This window comes from Stegodyphus dumicola, chromosome 6, assembly GCF_044657685.1.
Source record: "Stegodyphus dumicola isolate Sdum_Otavi_A_Nest chromosome 6, ASM4465768v1".
In the NCBI taxonomy this organism is placed as follows: Eukaryota; Metazoa; Arthropoda; class Arachnida; order Araneae; family Eresidae; genus Stegodyphus; species Stegodyphus dumicola.
Genome location: NC_140773.1, coordinates 198,432,181 through 198,455,139, shown reverse-complemented (window position 1 = coordinate 198,455,139; position 22,959 = coordinate 198,432,181). Strand labels below are relative to the sequence as shown.

At 30.5% G+C, this 22,959-nt stretch overlaps 1 protein-coding gene across 1 annotated transcript in view; it reads left to right on the top strand.

Annotated features, from left to right (window-relative positions):
- The window catches only part of Usp30 (ubiquitin specific protease 30), a 51,963-nt gene that overhangs the window by 5,768 nt on the left and 23,236 nt on the right, over positions 1-22,959 (top strand). Inside the window, exons 2-4 of the mRNA XM_035373469.2 lie at positions 14,824-15,000; positions 20,095-20,183; positions 20,360-20,458. Of these exons, the coding sequence (XP_035229360.1) occupies positions 14,824-15,000; positions 20,095-20,183; positions 20,360-20,458 (365 nt within the window). The remainder of the gene's footprint in view (positions 1-14,823; positions 15,001-20,094; positions 20,184-20,359; positions 20,459-22,959) is intronic.

The window sequence follows — 22,959 nt, the reverse complement described above, 5'->3', positions numbered from 1 at the left end:
CAGAGTGAAACAATGTGTGTACATCAGGATTATGGCATGTTGTATATTTGATGTAAGATGAGATGGCTAATCTTTAGAATATGGTAACAGGTAGTTTGGCGACATTTTGGTAAGGCAATAAAGGTTACTAGCTAGGACTTTAACAGTGTACATGGATAATGTCAAGACTGTGCACAATGCCAATTTTGGGCAATTTTGGCGTGTTTTTTTTTTAAGTGAAAATAGGTCGACGTGTACATGGATACCGTGTATGTGCAATTCTTAAAAACGTGGCAAGCAGTTGGCGATTTTGCACTTTCTCCCAATTTCGCACCTAATCTTCGTCATCATTACGCTCTTTTGTTCCATAAAAGTTCAAGCATAAGCGTAATTCAGCTAGCAGATTGTTGGGAAAAAATGTTGAGTGGAAAAAAAAAAATGCCTTTACTTCGTAAAAACAATATGGCGTAAAAAAAAAAAAAAAAAAAAAAAAAACTAGCAGGGTTGGTCGCCAAAAAATTGCCAAGTTACCATAATCCGAAGATTAACCAATGAGATCTCCAATTTGTCTTTCAAATTATAGCTGTAGTTAATTAATATACTGACAACATACATTTCAGAATATTCTAAGGTTGAGAGGACTTGATATCAAATAGCTTTTAAAAATATAACTTTTAATATATACACGTTATATACAGATCATTAATTAAAACATGGTGGTTCAGTTATCAAACAAATCTATATGATTTCACAATCGAAAATCGAAATCTTTTAAATAGGAACCGAAGTATTCCTAAAGCACTTAGACATCCATCTATTAAGCATTCCAGATTCTCTGGAAATTCAGAAGGCACGTTGCGTTTAACATGCAATACTAGCGCCATCTATCAATTAATCAAAATAATTTCCACACACTCCCTACATGAACTGTGTCAAGAGTTCACATTAATCTAACAACAATCAAATTTATAACAATAAGTATTTTAACATATAATTATAAAACAATTAATAAGTATATTAAATGAATAGAAAATATATTCAAAGTATAGTATGTATGTTAATATCAAATACAATTGGACACTACTTCAGTAAATCTAAACTATTCTTAATCTAATCATATGAAACTAAATTAGCAAAATAAACAATTGCATAAAACATGTTCAACCTTATTCATATTATTAAACAATAAAAAATGGGAACTACTCTGATATGCGCCCTCAAGTCCCCAAATTTCTCGCCAAACATTTTTGGCGAGAAACTCCAAGCTGCCATGTTGCTATCTAAATTTTTTGTCTACATTTCGAACTTTAAGCCTAAAATGTCTCCAAAAACACTGTTTTCGCGAATGCAAAAACCACGTTTTGAACACACAATTTAAGCAAAAAATCCGAAACAGAAACAAAAAATTTAGATAGCAAAATCGTAAATTTTCTAACCAAAATTATTTGACAAGAGTCCATGTACACAGCGATATGCTTTAACTTAAAAAAACATCTAAGAATGGCACATTCTAGGCAATGAACGAATCTATGAACTACGCACACCTCGCTTTAATAAATTAACATAGCAACAATAAATTTCAAAGAGTACCATGTACACAGCATCCTGTTTAAACTTAAAAAAACATTTACGAATTGCACAATTTAGACGGTACGCACTAATCGACAAAATAACTTTAATAAATTTCAAATAATTCAAAAAATAAGAATAACGACAGAAATTTATACTAAAAAAACAATGAACGTAACATTCTACAAAATAAGAACAAGAATAAAATAAAATGCACTTACTGAACAGCAGAAATACAGCACTTTTTCGAACAGCAGAAATATCAGTTTCATGCCGCTACGTAATCACTATTGTATTTGTATGACTGCCAGACACACTATCCAGAAAATTTATACTGTGGTTCACAAATAAATAAAATAACAAATAATCACAAATCCCTACTTCTATCATGCACAGCCACTAAAAATAATCTCTCAGACCCTCTTTCCACACCTCCAAATACCCACTGCCCTTCAACAGGATGGCCACGACGATATTTCCTTTTGCCGAACTTCAATTCAACAACTTCCACCATTTTGTCTTTCTGCCCTAGCTTCTCAGACACAGAGCATGGCGCAAACCAGCGAACTCCAGCGAAAGATTTTTCAACGTCAACAGGGCTGCCATACAACACGCAATCGCGCCCAAAACCAGCACAGAACACATATCGCCACATTTGGTGAAATTAGGGCGTATATCAGAGTTGTACCAAAAATGTTTTTTAAGTTCTAAAGGCTATAATAATTCAACTGGTTGTTTTATTATTGTTCCATCAGCAGTTTTTAGTTCACAAGAATGAACTTTGTTATTACGACCATGAAAAAGTTTATCACTCTACCACAGTTCCACAGACATTTGCACTTGTTGTTGCGTTCAATTAATACAAGATCATCATAAATGTTAGGATTTTTTATTTGATGAGCCGTCCGAAGATCCATCAAATATTGTTTTTTACATTTAGTCCACAATTGTCTAATGATGAATATTTCTTTTGGTCAAAGAGGACTTGGTAGAGCCATCTTTAACAGTGTAGTTAAAGTTAATAGGTAATGTAAAATCTTTGTTTCCAAAAATCAAGAAATTGACTGGCTTCAGTGGCAATGGTTCCTTGTGGTCATTGTATACATAGGTCAAAGGGCGAGAATTCAAAATAGCTTCCACTTGTGCTAAAACTGTTGACAGTTCTTCAAACATTAGTTTAGCTTTACTGAGAATTTTTTTTAAGCACTCTTTCACTGATTTCAGTAATCTCTCATAGAAGCCTCCCCACCAAGCTCCTCATTCTATTATAAACTTCCAACTGATTCTTTCATTCGACAGAAAATCTTGGAATTTCTCTTTCAACAATAGTTTAGAGAAATTTTCAAGTTTTTTTTTTCCCCCTTTTTAAAAGTTTTTGTGTTGTTCAAATAATTTACTCAACAATTGCCCCTTCTAGATGTGAATCTTTTGAATGCCATCAGAAAAGAATCCGTAGAGAGATTTGATACAAGTTCCAGATGTTTGGCTCTAGTGATAGTGCAAGTAAATAATGTTACATAGGGTTTTTGACTTCTTTCGATGTTTTTTACGTAAATTGGTCCAGCGAAATCGATACCAGACATGTAGAATGGTGGTGTCTCATTGATTACATCTTCTGGAAGTTGAGAAGTGGTCTGGTCAGCAGACTTCAATAAATATCTTTTACAAATAAGACACTTATTTATTACTTTCTTGACAAACTGATTTCCTTTTGGGATCCAAAAGCGACTTCGAATTTCAACTAAGGTTGTTGCTACTCCTCCATGCATCATTTTAACATGTGCACTTTCTACTATCAAATTCGTTAGACAGGAGTCTCTTGAAAGAATTGCCGGATGTTTTTCATTATGTGACAAACTAGAATGTACTAGAAAAGTATATACTAGAATGTATATACTTTTTCGCGATCAGGTAATTTCATATATGTTCTTTTTACCGGGTTTAAAGATTCAAAAAATTGTCATGTATTTTCGTGAAATTTTTCTAATTTATGAGAAAAAAGCAGTGTACATGGATATAGTGAAGAGTGTGCGCAATGCCATTTTCGTGCAATTCTGGGATGTTTTTTTAAGTAAAAATAAGTCGGCGTGTACATGGTTTATGTGTATGTGTTATTTTGAAAAACGCGTAAGGAGTATGGTATTGTGCACTTTTTCCTAATTTTGCAGTGAATATTTGTCATGATGAAGCAGTTTTGTTAGATAAAATTTCTAGCATAAGTGTAATTCGGCTAGTAGATTGTTGGAAGAAGTGTTCAGTAGATAAAAAGAAAAGAAACGTCTTTACTTCGTGAAGACAAAATGGCGGCGGGGGGAAAAAAATAGAGGGTTGCTGTAGGAGAGTTGGTCGCCAAAAAATCGCCAAGTTACCATAATGTAAAGATCAACCCAAATTTCTTTGTGCAGTCTTTTATCCAGAAAAGTGTGATTTTCTGTCCAGAAAAAACAAGAAAGTTGTAACTTCAAAACTTTAACAAAGCTAGTGCTTAGTTTGGCTGACAAAAGAGCTCCCATTAATTCCAACCTAGGTAAGGTGAGTGGTTTTAAAGGCACTACTCTAGTCTTTGAAGCAACGAAAACCGTAAATATTTGTTCATTGCTAGAAATTGTATGCAGATACGCTACTGTACCATATACCTTTTTGCTAGCATCAGAAAAACAGTGCAGCTCAATTCTTTCCACATCACTATTACCGATTTCGTCCAAATTTGAAACTTCTTTGCACCATTTTTTTCATACAGAACATAAATTGGTTGATCTTTACATTATGATAACTTGGCGATTTTTTGGCGAAAATTTGGCGACCAACTCTAATACAGCAACCCTCTATTTTTTTTTCCCGCCGCCATTTTGTCTTCACAAAGTAAAGACATGTTTCTTTTCTTTTTATCTACTCAACACTTCTTCCAACAATCTACTAGCCGAATTACACTTATGCTAGAAATTTTATCTAACAAAACTGCTTAATCATGACAAATATTCACTGCAAAATTGGGAAAAAGTGCACAATACCATACTCCTTACGCGTTTTTCAAAATAACACATACACATAAACCATGTACACGCCGACTTATTTTTACTTAAAAAAACATCCCAGAATTGCACAAAAATGGCATTGCGCACACTCTTCACTATATCCATGTACACTGCTTTTTTCTCATTAATTAGAAAAATTTTTACGAAAATACATGACAATTTTCTCAATCTTTAAACCCGGTAAAAAGAACATATATGAAATTACCTGATCGCGAAAAAGTATTTACCCTTTCCAAATATTAACATTTCCACATATAAAATAAATAAAATATCCAAAAAATTTTACCTCTAAATCATCTATTACATTATAAACGTCACCAACGAATTCATACCGCAAACTTTACAAATACTTAGTGTCAAATATTTAAATTATTTCCATGCACGTTTACTTCAACTTAAACGTATACCAAATTCCTACAAACATAAAATTCACAAAATAACTATCATTTAATTAAAATATCACTAAACCATGTACACGCCGATTTATTTTTACTTAAAAAACATCCCAGAATTGCACAAAAATGGCATTGCGCACACTCTTCACTATATCCATGTACACTGCTTTTTTCTCATAAATTAGAAAAATTTCACGAAAATACATGACAATTTTCTCAATCTTTAAACCCGGTAAAAAGAACATATATGAAATTACCTGATCGCGAAAAAGTAATGAACATTTCCACATATAAAATAAATAAAATATCCAAAAACTTTTACCTCTAAATCATCTATTACATTATACACGTCACCAACGAATTCATACCGGAACCATTACAGATACTTATTGTCAGATATTTAAATTTCGTGCATATTTTGATGCACGTTTACTTCAACTAAAACGTATACCAAATTCCTACAAACATAAAATTCACAAAATAGCTATCATTTAATTAAAATATAATTAAATTCAAAAACACTACTTAAAATATAAATGAGCACATAGATTAAATTAATACATACATAAATACCCATTCCGAATTCACTTTAGTTACGGGCATGGGATCCAAAAATTCACGAACACTGTTTCACGCAACACAGAATAAAGCCACATACAAAATTTCCAGATTTTTTCCCGATTTCCCCCCTTTTCCGATTAAAGAACCGTAATTCGTCCATTAATATCACATGACATATCCCGTGATCTCTCATTTCCCTCACACAAAATAATGCGTAATCGGAACTGAGTACTGCTCACATTATTATCAAAGTGCCAGGTAGTAGCCTTTATCGCCTCCAAAATGTCACCAAACTACCAGTTACCATATTGTAAAGATCAACCCATAAATTTTCTGGTAGTTCATCATCCCAGTCTAAAGCAAGTGTCCAAATTTGTTGCAATATGATTTGCACAGTTCTTGAGAATTGGTGTGCCATTTATGTAGAATCATACTAGCATCTCTAAAAATGCTAACACATTCTAAACTGATATTGAAAGCAAGTTCAACATTTTGGTGACTTCCAATGATATCATCTACATAATTGTGATCATTTAGAAATTCACAAGTGGCAGGTTAGATATTCTCATATTGTTTCAAATACTGTTTAATGGTTGCAGCCAGTAAAAATGGACTGCTATTTATGCCAAATAACACACAAGTGAATCGGTAAGTTATGAAATCTTGTGGATCATCGAATGGGTTTTTAGTAAACAGAAAACGTGTTACATTTCTGTCTTTCTCATCTACTTCTATCTGCAGAAAGGCCTGTTTTATGTCACTTGTAAATGCTACAGGATGATGCCTGAAGGCCAATAGAAGTTAAAAAATGTCAGGATACAAATTTGGACCAATATGTAAGCAGTCGTTCAACGAAATTTCACCAGGTCCATGTGAAGACACATCGAACATGATACGTAGTTTACTGGTAGTTCGATCACTGCGATCAATTTCTTTCTGTGGCAAATAAAATGTAGTTTGAGTTTCACTATCAACAGTGTTTGGAACTAGTTCAATGATGTTTTGTAGTAAATAATCTTGTAGAACTGTTTGGTACGAATAAAAAAGTTCGGGGTTATTCTGAAATCGCTTTATAAGTTTCTCAAATCGTTTCAGCGCAATCGCTTTATTATCATGTAACTCATATTTTCTGTAGGACTTCCATAGCAACCTAACCTTGTAACAAGAATTTTTGTATAAAATTTCTGATTTGAATATTTCCATTATAGTATTATCTAATGGGTCGGCTGATTCATTTTCAAGTTTTATACCTAAACTTTCAAGCTCCCAAAGTTTCTTTATCTGATCAAGTATTATATCTCCCTCAACTACGATATTAAAGGCTGTGGAAGTATATGTTGTACCTTTAGTGTAACCTAGCAGAGACCAACCAAATAACGTTTCAGCAGCTACTAAATATTTGTTTAAACGCTTAAGTTTCCCAGTCACTATATCATAATAATAATCAGCTCCTATCAAAACAGTAATTTTTTCTTTGCAATCCCAAGAGTTTGCAAATTGTATACCTTCTACCTGTTTGCCTAAAATGTGTCTATCCAGATTAGGAGGTGGTAAATCAGAACTTGAAATTTGTTCAGTAACGAGAGCTTCAATTTCAATTTCGTTGTTTCCTTGTTCTGTAATTTTATCTTAACAACGTCAAATGTTTTTCTAATGGGTGTTTTGTTTCCAAACGTAAATACTGAAAGCGTCTCTGTTCGAATAATAGGAAGCTTCAATTTATTCTCGATTTCTTTCCTCAGGAAGGAACGCATACTACCTGAATCCAGTAGAGCTCTAATTAAAACCGACTGTGTATTTGTTCGAAGTGTTACCCAACACGTTTGAAACGAAATAGTTTTAATTTTGCTCCAAGAGAATGCTGAAAGAACATGCGAATCTTGTACACTTTTATTGATTTAAGACATAGAAAACATCTTGCTTGCTTACGCAATAAATTTCTCTTCTCATCAACTGTCAATGATTCACAGTCTTCAATGACGTGTTTGGATGTATTACAAAACAGACATCAATTAGTTTTGTTTTCATTAACTGGCGCCAAGAGCTGGTACGTGGAATGGGTGATACTCCCTTTTCCACCCTTTCTTTATAAACACAGGAAGTGTTTTCTGATTTATGAGTGGAGAGCAAAAGATGGCTTCTCTCACGACTTTCCAGTTCTGAGTGAACAACCTCAATAATTCATCAAAATTAAAAAAATTAAAAAAAAAAAAAAAAGATGAGAATCCGTTTTATGATCGAATTCTAAAGTTATATTAGATGGTGGAGTTTTCATTATAGCCGCAAACAACATATAACACTCTATTTATCCAGTGTGACTTCTAATGATTTCAAGCTGTTTGAGTTTCTATAGTGTATATATTGTGTTTGAGTATATATATTGTGTTTGAGTATATATATCTTATATATTGTGTTTGAGTTTCTATAGTGTCACAAAGTTTGTGAAGTTTTAAAGTGTCACTGGATTTTGTTACTGGGGTAAGATTCAGGAGTTTTTGCACATGTGAGTTCAAATCAAAATTGATAATGATATCTTTTTTGCCAAACCTATTTTTAAGTATTTCAATAAGTTCATCATAATTTGGTTCCGAAATACAAAAATCTTCTATCAAGTTTGCAACGTTGCCGCATAAGTACGATTTTAAATAATTAAATTTTTTGATCTTTGTTAAAGATTCATTATCATGGATTGCTACTTTGAAAGAGTTCCAAAAACCTGTCCACTGGTCCATCTCCATAGAATTTAGCGATGGTTAATTTTGGGAGACGCATACATTTATTGCTTTTGATTTTAGAATTAGTTTTGTTAAAAGAGTTTTTATTATCTGAATTTGTTATTTTATTTAATTCTTTCAATTTGTTATTTGCTGTGAATTGCCATAACTGAATTTTCTCTTCGTGTTCGATAGAATTTTTGTTTCAAATTCTTCCACTTCTGATTTCAAGTCATGCTCTATCTGAGCATCCAGTTCTCAGAGTTTTCGATTTCATAATTAATTAATCTAAACTTTCTTCCAATTTACTTGTATTAATTTCTTCTTTATTCAATTCTGTTTCGATTTTTTTAGAATATTGGACATGGTGGTCCTGATAACTTTTCGTTTTGATTTTAATTTAACAAAAGACTCTTCCACCATTGTTACTTTACAAAATAGAAAATTTAGCCTTACCTTTGCTGTCTTCGCACACTTGCAGTGTGCTAAATCCAATTTTCCCGGCCGATGCACCAGCTGTTTAAAAATATCTTAATGTTGAGAGGACTCGATATCAAATAGCTTTTAAAAATATAACTTTTAATATGTACACATTATATACAGATCATTAATTAAAACATGGTAGTTCAGTTATCAAACAAATCTATATGATTTCTTAATCAAAATTCAGAATCTTTTAAAAAGGAACCGACTATTATTAAAGTGTGCGAAGCACCTAAACATCCATCTATCGAGCTGCTGGTGGAGAGTTTCTGGAAATTCAGAAGGCACGTTGTGTTTAACACGCGATGCTAGCGCCATCTATCAATTAATCAAAATAATTTCCACAACATATGCACCATTACTATGGTAAGTAAAAGATGCTTTGAAGAAATAAACAAAAAATAAATGCACTTCTTCATCATTTGTATCTGTTATTTTTAATAATGCATCTTGAGGAAGAACAAAAGTAAATGAAAGACTTCAGATATTCTCACTAAAGGTAAATATTTGGTTAAAGACAAGCCACTTTTCCTTTAAACTGGTAATTTTAGAAAAGCTCATAATTTTGCTTTCTAAAAGAAAATAAATTTCATATCTACATAAATGTCAAAAACTTATTCAACCAACCAGACACAAGATTTAGAGAGTATTTATTATAAACATTAATGAAACAGCAAAAATAAATATTAAATATTCTTCTATTTTAAAATTTAGCAATATAATTTAAATAGAAAATAGTTTTTAACATACTTAAAATATTAAATATTTGCAGGATAAAATAGTTTTAAAAAGTCAGATTTCAAATAAAAAGAATGAAGCATCTTGACTTTTTTTTTTTTAACAGTCCAAAGGGGCTTTGTCCCTGAAGGACTATTGTTAGGTAAAGTGCAGAATCGCCCATTTATATGGCATGTACCGATGTGTTCATGGACAAAGTCAAGGGAGTGTGCAATTCTCTGTTTTTTTTTTTTTTTTTAGTGAAAATAAGTCGATGTGTACATGGATACTGAGTTTGTGCATTTCTTTGACTTGTTATTTTCAAATTGGTGATTTTAAGAAACGTGCAAAGCGGTGGGCAATTCTGCACTTTCCCTTTATTGTTTTCATTTTGCGGTTTTATTATCAATTTCATATTTTGTAAAACTTTAATGAATTTAAAAGCGAGCACTGGCAACGTTGTACAGAAAAATGTTTTTATCTCCAGCGTGCGAGACTCTGTATCGGAAATTCTAAAGATATACTCAATTTAAAACTACTTTGTGATATTGCTCTTGAACTAAATTTTATGGTTTAAGTACGAAGAACAAGATAATAAATAAAGGTAACAGACAGAATGTTAAAAAAAACGCCCCTTTGGACATAATTTAAAATCTGAAATCTTTCAGACTTTTTTTTTTTAATCTTATTTTCTACCTTTGTTCTCAGTGAATGATCTAAAATTAATATTGATAACACAATTGATATAATTTATATTATATCTGATTTTTCATGAACATTGGCACTGTTATTGTAATAAATAAAAGATGTTTTTAAAGCCATGTGGCATGTATCTTGGTAAAGAATAATCATTTGGTTTTTAGTCCAAGGGGACACTGTCCCTCAGGGACTATTGTTTTCATTTTGTGATTTTGCATCAAATCACTCTGAATGTCTGTTTCACCTTTCAAACTGTTGCCACCAAATATTATCACCCTGTATTATATTTGAAGAAAATAAGTAATGAAGAATCTGCATTAATGTATTTATGTTTCTCGCTTTGTGATAAAACAACAGTACCTAGAGCCATCAAATTTTGAATGATGTAATCCTATTGCGAATATGGGCATCTGGAATCCCAAATTTAAAATTTGTTTAATTATCAATTTCATATTTTGTAAAACTTGACAAATTTTTTGTTAACAAACTCAACGATTTCAAAGCAAGCAGTGCCAGTTATACAGAAAAAATATTTTTATCTCCAGCATGTGAGACTGTTTATCAGAAATTTTAAAGATGTGCTCAATTTAAAATTATTTTGTGACATTGCTCTTGAACTGAATTTTATGGTTTAAGTGCGAAGGACATGATATTCAATAAATAAAGGTAACACACAAAATGTTAAATAAACGCCCCTTTGAACGTAATTTAAAATCTGAAACCTTTCAGATTTTCTTTTGTTTTTAAAATTCTAAATACAAGGTAGATTGAAGCCTCCAGTAAGCTGAATTGTGTCCTGCAGGCTGTACATTAAATAACCCTATTCTACAGATTTTCTCATATTTATATCTCATAAAGAGAGGGTAAAATATATGACAAATATATCTGTTTTATGGGTTTTTTATTAACACCTAAAACTTTGCTGTTATTTCTATTAACTGTTATTAATAATGTCATTTCCAGGCAGTTGTTACCATTTGCTTGCATTGCATACACATTCTATCTTTCGTATTAGTTTTGCTAAAATTTCACACATTGTTTGTCATTAATTCTTATAAAAAAAGTTGAACTTTTCACTTATTCATGTTGTAAATATAATTAAAGGTATTAATAACTTTCAGAGTTGTTAGTATACACAAAATAGGAAATAATTATATGAATCAAACAAATAATAAATTCTGAGCATTAAAATAATGGGTATGTTATTGTCTAATTAAAATGCATGATTATCTGTTGTCCAGCATAAGAAATTTTCTATGATACTGATTTAAAACCAGTTTAACTATGTAAATGTCATTCTGTATTATAATAATTTTCTTAAATTGTTGCATACACATTTACATATATATATATATATATATATACACATTAATATTTAAAGAGCTAAACTACAGAATGTTTTTGTTAAAAGTATGTATTGTCATTTATTATGGTTTAAGCAATTAACTGTATCTATGTTGTTGAAAGTTATTGTAATTCCATGCTTTTGGCCAAGCATCTGTAATAGTGATTTAAAAACTTCCATTTCCTTCTGTTTCTCTTGACGCCAGTGGTTTTCTTCAGTAAGTAATCGTTGTCGTTCTTTCGATAATTCATCACTGAATCGTTTTCTCTCGAGTGCTACGTATCTGTCATGAACTTTTTTCTGCCTTTGTTGTAGAAAAGTTTGTTTATTTTGTTTTTGAAATTCCCTTCTTTTATTGTTTTTGAACGAAATGTCTTTATTTACGTTTAGTTTTTTTCGTTTTTCTGTTGAAAAATCAACATGTGATTTCAAAGTCGTGCTTTTATCATATTTATTTTCACGTTTGGTTTCTGTTTTAGTTTCATCTTGATCATCTTTTCGTTCCGGTGCTCCAGCCTCATCATTGTATACAATACTCTCTATTACCGATGATGGTTTCATAACAGTGCATTTTCCGAAAATTTCGTGTACTTTGTCATAGCAACCCAACAGTTTTCTAGCGAATGCTGGAGAATAATTATTATCAACAACCGTCTTATAATCACGCCGTAATTTTTTAATTTTTTCCCGACACTGTTCACCGGTACGATCGATACCCAAGTCCATCAGCCGTTTTGATATTTTATCATAAATGCACATGTTATGAAGTCTACCGGATAACTGTTGCTGTATTTCTTGATCTGCCCAAACATCCAGTAATGCACATACTTCACTGTAAAGCCACGCAACACCTTTAGACGTATTTTTCACTGACATTTTGAAGTAAGAGAAATTTCACAATCTCTCTACGAACGCCATTTGTGTGTATAGTTTTGAGCTGTGGTGTTGCCAGATGTAATAGTGGAATTTTTTTTTTTTTTTTTTTTTTTTTTTTTTTCTTTTTCCCAAACGCTTGCGCTCGTTTTTCCGTTAATTTTTGCTTTACATTAATGAATACGAATTTGAGAATGGCATTATGTTTGAAAACTGTAAGAAATTATTGATCGTTTAATTTTAAAAATTTTCTTTTTGATTCATAAGGCCTGATTTTCGATTCCTTTACGATATTCAAATTTATTTTAGTGAAAGTTAATAAAAAAGTGTGATGCTTTAGATACTATGTTTGACGGAGGCAAGTTAATTCAAGCTTTAAGTAAATAAAGTCTAAGTAGGAAACCATTTATTGAGATTGGTCTGAGTGTCATTCAATTAAAAAGTTTTGTTTTCCCTCCCTTCCCTTACTAGGCATTGAAAATAGGTATATTTTACTTATATATTTTTAAGGTAATTTGAGTTGAAAACTCAGTTTTATGGTAAATATTTAGGAAATTTGCATTTACATCGATTAATTATTTTCAGCAATACTAGATAATTTATGGAATAAAACAAGAGGGGAACTAGAATCTTAACTGTTCAATAAATATCAAATATCATTAAAAAGAGGGGTTAAAAATTTTATTTATAAGAAATACAGAATGATTTACACCTAACAGGCTTGCACAACTGAGATATTTGATTAAATAGTGAAAAGATGTGAATACCATAATATGCAGACTGAAGTGAAACACAGCCTGCATATTAATAAGTGTTAAATTTAACCTGCTTGATGTTGATATTTAGTTAGATAGCCATTATTTTCATTTAAAATATTGCTAAATCATGGTAAAATTTTCTTAAAATTGCTGTTTAATTTTCAAGCATAGTTTTTTAATATATTATTTTAGAAGAGACGTGTTTATGTATCTCAAAACTGAAGACTTCAAAATAAGAGTTTTTTTTAATAATTAGTCTTTAGAGAATAAAATGAATTAGTGAAACTTTTGTGACATAATGTTGATGTAGTTATATTTTTGCATGCATGTTTATATCACCTTATTGTATCAGCTTTAAACTGAGTGTTTTGAAAGAGGCTTGTTTTGTTTCTTCCAGATTTCACTAGGTTAGTTCATTTACTTCGTAGAAATATTTATTTAAAAAAAATATATTATCTAGAAAAATAGGGGGTTTTCATCCGCAGAGAACCCGTTGGCGCTTCGGGAAAGAACCCGTTGGCGCCGTTGCATTTTTACTCGCCAAGCTGAGCCGAGCCGTAAACGTGGTTTTTAGTGTATGTAAATTCAAGTTAGCAGACAATGGTAGTAAAAATTCACAGATAATAAGTATGTACATGTAAAACTAACAGGTTAAACGTGGTATACGAAAATAAATTTGTATTAAATTCAAGTTAGCACAGAAAACAATGTATTAAGCATAACGGGAAGTAGAAATTCATTTAAAAAATAAAAATTAGTATTGTTATACTTACGTTTACATTATACTTATATGTATTTTCTCTAATTCATATAGAATACTAATATTTCTATTACAAGTGTCATTTTTCATTATTAAGTACTTGGCATGTTGATTGATGTATTTCGGTAAGAGCCATGCCCATGTAATAAATTAATGAAAGCATGACCTTTAATATATCCATTTTACATAGTTTTCAGTATTTTTTTTTTTTTTTTTCTAAGTTACTTGCATACAGCTTAAAGCATTTTACGTTGCAACAAATACCTGTCCTTTTTCATAATATATTTCACAATACAAATAACCTTCAACAGTAATGAAATTTTCTTTACTAGCATTGTTAAGTTAATATAACTAGAACTTTATACATTTAAAAATTATTTTAGGATTTGGAAACCTCATGGTTCCGCGTGCTTACAGCTGTTAATAATTAAGAACATAACGTAAACAGCATGTTACAAATTAGCATTCACCCCTCCCGCCATATTTTCTTCCTTTGATTCCGAACTGACGAGCCGAGAACCGGCATCTTTCGACGAAAACTTCTTTAATTATGCGAAAATATTTCTATCTATTCGTTGTTAAAAAATTCAGAAAAAATAACAATAAATAAGAGAAGAATAATATAAATCTCCAAATGCGAACAACGACAACCTTCGCACAAGCGAATGGGATGAATTAGCTAGGTTACCATGTTTGAACTATTATCGCCAAAGTTGGCGATGTTTACATTTACCGGGTTCTCTGCGGAAGTGCTTCCAAAATAAATAGAAATCTATATCTAATACTTAATATTTAATTGATATGTGTCTTTTGATATGTACGATAATCCATGTATACTTTTCATATGTTATATTCAACTTTTTACAGTTTATTGAATATTCCAATAAAATTTAGTAAATATAAAATGTAATTAAAAAAGTTCCATTTTTTGTTAGGTTTTATACCTGGATTACAGAATTTAGGCAATTCTTGCTTTCTAAATGCTGTTCTACAAGCTCTGGCTTCATGCCCATCCTGTATCAGCTGGCTTCAAGATATTGTTACATCTGCAGATGAGTCTGTGCTAAATGAAAATTATGCATTAATAAAAACACTTTTATCAGTTTTGACAGGTAACGACTTATTTTTTCAAAAATTATTTATATGTATTAAATATTTATCTTTTTCCAGAAATTTCTTAATGGATGAATACATATGCATTTCTTCAATTTTGGGGGATCTGTATTTTGGGAATAATAATTCATGTATAATGATTTTTGGGATTTATATTTCTTTTTTCTTTTCCTTTTCCTTTTTTTTTGCGGGGGGGGGGGGTAAACCGGAATTAGAGTGGAAAACTAGTGTTAGCTTCTGAAAAAAGGAAAAAAATTGCACAATTTTTAAAGATTCAAATGAAAGTTTTCATTTTGTAACTTTTTTCCCTTCACTAAGCATAGTGTTTTCAACTTACATTAAGCATAGAATTTCAAGTTCAGTTTAAACATTATTGGCTAGAAAATAACATATTAATAAAATAATTGTTGCATAATGAGTGTATACTTATGTGATTATAAAATGTTTTATTAAAAAAGTGCTCATGAATATTAGGTATTAGGATTGAAAATATTAAAAAACGGTACTATTCGGTTTTGAGGGCCGTAAAAAATCGCCAAACTATTGTTGATGCCAGTGCTGCCAAAAATAATTGCGGCAACCCTAATGAAAGAAAGAATATGTAATAGTAAATAACTATCTAAGATTGATGTTTTAATTTAGATGAAAGGTTAATTTCATATAATACTTTTTAGATCATTATTATAATTTATATAAAAATTGTTAAACATAACTGAATGGATGCCTGCATCGCTATTTCGCTAATTTTCTATAATGAATGATGCCTTTTCTTTGAAAAAATTCTCGGTAAAGTGCAGAATCGCCCACTGCTTTGTCCTCTTTTTACAAGGGTAAAAACAATTGGATTTTTGTCAATTTTCTTTTACTTTTTAAGTGAAAATAAGTTGATGTGTACATAGATAAAGTCAAGGGTGTGCGCAGTACCATTTTTGTGCAATTCTGGGATTTTTTTAAAGTGAAAATAGGTCGATGTGCACATGGATACCGAGTATGTGCAATTCTTAAAAACGCGTCAAGCAGTGGATGATTCTGCACTTTACCCAAAATTCTATTGCAGACGTTTCGTCATGGGCAATTCCCAAATTGTTAAATCCGTAGGATATCAAAAAAGGATTTTAAATCAGAAAAGGATTTAAAAATGAAACTAGTATTTCAATGGCGTCTTAAGAAATATAGAACTATATAAACTTACGCAATCTGAAATCAGCGTGTATGCTAGATTTGGCGCGCTGTTAATTGGACGCGTTTGCTAGATTTGGCGCTTTTGCGCATTCATTTTCGCTGCAATTTTTTTACGGTCCTCAAAACGGAATGGTACCAGAAGTTGCTATGTTTCCTGCTAACTTTCAAAACTATTATTGGTGAAATTGCCAATTTGCACTTCTGAGTATGGAACAGTTTTTTGCTTTAAAAATTATTGATCGTAACAACCATATTTGTTTACATTTGAAACTTAGCAGAATAGTGTATTTGTTGCCAGTCTACAGAAATTAAGCTTCGCAACAACAAAGTAATGTCTTCTTTCACTATTAGAAATTAAATCGTACTTAATCCATTCTGGAATTATCATTTAAGTTATTTTACTCAGCATAGCATCCACAACAAACTAAATCAGTTTCTTCAGTGTCTTTTTGCTAAGTGAGACCAAAAGTAAAGTGAACAAAACAGCATCAAACAAAGAACAAATATTAAAAAAAGTGGCACAATTTTTTTAAGAAACGATAGTAGAAGTTCAGGATACGCTGCATAAACAAAGTTTCGAAGGTGGAGCTATGTGATGTCCATAAATGGGTGGGACTAAGCTTTTGACATCACAATGTTTTTTCTATAGGTATAGAAATAAGTATAATAAAATGTTTATATTTCAAATTAACAGGATACAGTAAGTGAATTCTACCAGTTATTAAAACGGTAAACAATGTTGCAGTCTGTCATACTGCTATTTCATACAACTGCAGTATTTTCAAAGATTTTTAAGCTTTAGAATTTATACAGATAAAAAAAGATTTTTTTAAAATTTAAATTCATATTACAGAACATTTTAATTTGATCATTTTTACAAATTACCTTATTGCTAAGTAATGGCACAATCTCTTACATACCAGTAAGTTGACAACCTTCATTATTTTCTTTCTTCATTATTTTTGTTCTTTCAACTTTACATTAATAAAAAAAATATTGCATATCATCATCATACACAGCTTTCGTATCACTGTTTCATAAATTCTTAAATCAAATCATATTCTCTGTGGCCATACTAGAATTCTACACATTAATAAATAAAAAAATCTTAATTTCTCACAATGAGAGAAAATAAGTACTACAAATTTGGAACACTAAGCAATGCCTCACACACACATATATTATCAATGAACAAATATTAGCAAGTGCAATTACGATAGCTACATATGAACACTATGTATTAAAATAATAAGGTAAAAGTTTACAGTTTTGCTACTGCTGAGTAGATCGTCGGACTATCGATATTTATTGTATGTCAAAAAGCATGATCAACATATCAAAACCAAAAAATTAAAAATTCTATTTAAATAAATAAAAAAATGTCTAAAGTATAATTTACAATTAAAAGAGCAATACAAATTTTAAATACGCAAATGATACATTAAACATTGCACATAAAATATGTTACATCACTGCTCAGCATCATATACAGCCTTGCATGTGCACAACGATCTGTATTCGCTCAAAAAACATCAAAGAATTGCATAAACTCAGTGTCCACAATCTTATTTTCACTCAAAAAAATCAGAGAATTGCACAAACTTGGCATCGCGCACAACCTCGGCATTGCGCACTGCCTTGGCTTTCTCCATGTACACATCAATCAAATTTCACTCAAAAAAAAATTGGAGACTTGCACAAACTTGCATCGCAAACAACCTTGGCAGTGTGCACTACATACATTGGCTTTGCCCATGTACACATGGATCTATTTTCACATATAAAATATCAGAGAATTGCACAAACTCGGCATCACGCACTGCCTTGGCTTTGCCCATCTTCTAGGATTAAGCCCAAAAGATAAAATGTTACAAATAAGCAACTTTAAAAAGAAAAAATAAAGGGAAAAATTGTTCACTTATTCTTTTCAGGAAAAATTAAAAGTATTTGAGGGGTTTTATATATGTATTTTGAATTTATGTCAAGGGGGAAACTCCCTGAACCCCCCCCCCATCTTTATGAAAATTTACTCCGTTTTTATCCGCTGTTTCCGGAATATATGCAGAAAAATGGAAAAACACACAGGAAAGAGGAAGGGGAAAAAAAAAAAAAAACACGTAAGACCATTCAAACAGCAACTAAATTAACTGCTCAAACCAACAAGTAAAAATTTTTAAAAAATTCAAATTTTATATTACATCCCAAAGGTTTTTTTTTTTTAATGCTTTATGTGTTATCTCTATTTATTATTAAATATCATGTTCTTTGCATTGAAACCATAAAATTTAGTTTAAGAGCAATATTGCAAAATAATTTTAAAATGAGCATATCTTTAGAATTTGCAATACACAGTCTTGTATGCTGGAGATAAAAATGTTTTTTCTGTACAGTGTTGCCATTGCTTGCTTTGAAATCATTGAGTTTGTTAATTAAAAATTCATTAAAGTTTTATAAAGTATGAAATAGATAATAAAGCAAACTCCAAATTCCAAACATGGGCTTCCAGATGCCCATATTCGGGAGGAAACGTACATTATTCAAAATTTGGTGAAATTAAAATATATGATGAAATTTAAACAAAATTCAAATACCATTGTTTTATCACAATGCAAGAAACATTCATACATTTATGTAGATTCTTTATTATTTAATTTCTTTAAATATAACACAGGACAATAATATTTAGTGGCAACAATTTGAATAACAACATGGCTTCAAAATATCGCGTTAGCCATTTTGGCGTGTTTATTGCCCGTTAAAAAAAATCACCAAGCAGTGGGCTAAACCGTATTTGAGCCCTATAATTAATACTTTATTTGTTTGTAATTAATAAAATCAGTCTGATGAAAAGTTTTAAGAATAGCCTTCTTTCATGAGTATTTTAATATTTTATAATACAAGACTTTCAGTAGGCTGTTATAAATAATACTAGAATTAAGTGAATTCTCAATTATGATAAATATTGAATAGACTAATGAAATACAATGCATTCGCAGAAAATCATTTGAAAATTTTTTTGTTACTCATTTTAAATTATCTTCATTAGTTTATTAATAATTGGTTAAAAATTCAACTTAATGTTTTTAAACTAAATGCAGGGCTACTTCTCTTGTATCATATTTGAAAAGGCTTAACAGTTAAAAAGAACTGTTTAAATGAAACTAATACCCATTAATTTTGATATTATGGATTCAGTTAACTATTAATAAATAGTTTTTAAAATGTAAATGAATGATGCAGGTTTAAAAAGATAGATTTTGAAGATTTTATTTATTATTTGCTGGCTATTTAATTTTTAATTAACTTGGATGGTAACATTTAATTTTTAATAAGTTCGAATGTTAACTTTTCTCTTAAAAATGTGATTATTTTAGTAAATATATTTCATTATAAATAGATGCTGTGATATCGAAATTCATATCCAAGTATGGATTTCACTTTTATATTTTTCAACGATGTTATATGTTGCATATGCTTAATATTTTATGTTTTGTATTATTTATATATTTTATGATAGAATATAGTCAGTTATTTACATTTTTAGTATTAAATGATTTAAAACAGTGTGATACATGTAGACTTTTTTATTCATCTCATGCATGCAGTTTCTTTCTAGAAACCCTTAACCTTTTTAAATGATGTAAAACATGTTCCATAACCAAGATTCTTTGATGTTATTTACATTTGGGAAGGGGAAAAAAATATTCACATGACATTTAAAAGAGAATTTTTAAAACAATTGTAAAGCCAAGAATTTTTATTTGCTTATAACTATAATAAGAATTTTTTTAATTTTAAAAATTTTGTGCAATTTTTTAAACTAAAAAAAAGAAACTTAAGTAATTTTTATATATTTCATATTTATATATTTTTATTATTTCAGTTTCTTGATTCCCATAATATATTTTCAGCTCTAAATGGTACAGATGACATGTGTAGTGGAGAAAGTGTGATTAATGTATTAAGATCTCACAGATGGTGCATCTCAAATGATGAACAGGTAATATGTTCTAAATAAATAAATAAACTGTTTCACATGTTTGAGTTCCATGAAGATTTTTAACTAAAAATATGAAAGGTCTTTATTTTTTGTTTTTATTTAATTATTAATTATTATTATTGTCTTTACAATAGGATATTATTTGTTTTTTTTATTAATTATTTAAAAAATTTTAGGATGCCCATGAACTTTTTCATGTTCTTACAACAACTATTGAAGAAGAACTCACATCTCCATCTCCGGTAATGTCTCTTTTGGATGCTGGTAAATTAGAGGTATTTCTTTCTGTCAGTTTAAAAGTATTTCTAAATTTTGATATTCATTGCTATTCAGGTTATGTGATCATGTGAAACATCAAGCTGAACTCCAGTTTTTCCTCTCCTATTTTAAGTCAGTATTTATTTTATTAGTATTTTTCAGTAGGTACTTTGATGTTATTTAAAGAGTTGCTTCATAAGTCTTACTTTAGCAATAGGGCCTGATATATAACACTTTTTTGTGTTATATGTATCAGGATTTCATTGACACCATGTTTTAGTTTAGGTGCTTGTACAAATAATGTTAGTTTTTTTTTTTTTTTCCAAAGTCCAAAGGGGCTTTGCCCCTGAAGAACTATTGTTTTCGTTTTGTGATTTTGCGTTGGTTCACTCTAAATGTCACTTTTCAAACTGTTACCATCAAATGTTAAAGTCCTGCATTATATTTGAAGAAATTAAATAATGAAAAATCTCCATAAATGTATGCATATTTCTCGCATTGTGTTAAAACAACGGTACATACGGCCATAGAATTTTGAATGACGTAATCCTACTGCGAATATGGACATGTGGGAGCCCAAATTTGAAATTTTTTTATTTATCGATTTCGTATTTTGTAAAACTTTAACGAATTTTCAATTAACACACTCAACAATTTCAAAGCAAGCAATGCCAATGTTGTACAGAAAAAAAAAAAAAAAAATTTTTTTATCTCCAGCGTGCAAGACTCTGTATCAGAAATTCTAAAGGTATGCTCAGTTTAAAACTATTTTGTGATATTGCTCTTGAACTTAATTTTATGGTTTAAGTGCAAAGAACGTGGCATTAAATAAATAAAGGCAACAGACAAAATGTTAAAAAAAAGTGTCCCTTTGAACGTAATTTAAAATTCTGAAAACCTTTCAGAATATTTTTAAGCAAAGAAATGATCGAGGACATGCTAACTACTTAAATTATAAGAGCCTGCATGGAGAAATGTGATAATTCCTTATAAAGAGTTTGCAATTTTTTTTTTAAATTAGAGCATAAAATATTATAAGTTTATTAACTCCCTATAAAATAAGAACTTTCTTTGCTCCTTCCGATGCATAGAGCTATTCAGTAAAATAAGGATCAGTCTAAGGTTAAATTTAACCTAATTTTTTTTTATCTCTGTTAATGTTTCTTAGTTATTGAAATTGTTTTTCTCCTTCATAAGTAATAATTTGTAAGCATTATTGCAACTTTAAGTATGTAGAGTCAGTTACAATTTTTTTGATGTCAGGAAACTGAAGAAATCTGCGGTGCTTTCCCTGGGATTTGAATTTGAGACTTCCCAAATGCATGTTGTGTGTGCTGTGTGCTTCCACATACATGTAGAAAAAAAGGAGAGAGAAAATATCTTATGTACTTCCGTGTGTGGCAAACACATAACAGAAAAGTACACAATTGTGTGACAGATATGTAACAGAAAAGTACCTGATTAGGATTCTGGTTTTTATTTTTTCTGCATTCTGATACTTTATGCCCTATTCTCTTGCAGTTGTAGCACCTAAAGGCTTTTGCATTCTTAGACTTCTTTTTCGCATTACGGTGGTATTTTAGTTACTTTTGTGTTGCTGTGATATTTAGTAATTAACACCTACATTTGGTAGTTTTCCTCTAGTTTAAATTGCTGACTCTTAGATTCTCTTAGTAACTTAAATTTTAGTGTGTTTAAGGCAGGCAGTTTGTCACGAGATTCTGTTATGTTTAAAGCTTTCAAATTCCTTGGTTAAGCTACATAGTAGCAAAGTGATTATTCTTCTAGAAATTTGGGATCCTATTTCTGTAAGTTTATCTGCCGTTTCAAAGACAGAAGATAAATAATTCTGCATTTTTTTGTTTGTGTTCATTTTTTAAAAATGAGTTGCTTCATAAGGCTTACTTTAGCAATAGGATCTTTAGGCTGATGGATTTCGTGCAGTTTCTGATAGAAATCACTTAAATGGCAGATATATTTTTGAAATATAGTAGAAAGAAATAAGCAAACCACAAATGTATGTTTATTTACTTGACTAAATAAACTGTTGCCATTCAGCAAAACAACAAAGAGCTACACATTAATATTAAGGAACATAGAGTCTATAATTATAGCATTACTGTGCCAGATACAACATCATAAAAATAAAATAAAGTTTATTTCTAACAGTTTCATCCATGCTTCATAGGAAGTTTTAAGTTTTTTAATGTGATCTATCAGAGGAGATTTCACAGTCAGCAATAATTGCTAAAACTGTTTGGTCTTTTACTACCCATTTGTCTAGTTCGGCAAATTTCGGAAGTTTCTGGCTCCATTAACTACCTACAACTTCCCAAAGTTCTGACTGGATTAAACATTTTCACTTGGAAACACCATTTTGGAAAGTTAGTGTTATCCATTTTCTCAATTTGAGTACAGTCAAAAGTCGTTAATTCGGACACTCATAATCCAGAATGATCTATAATCTGGACCTCAAAGCTACAAACTTTCTGCGCATGCGTCGCGTTCACGCATGCGC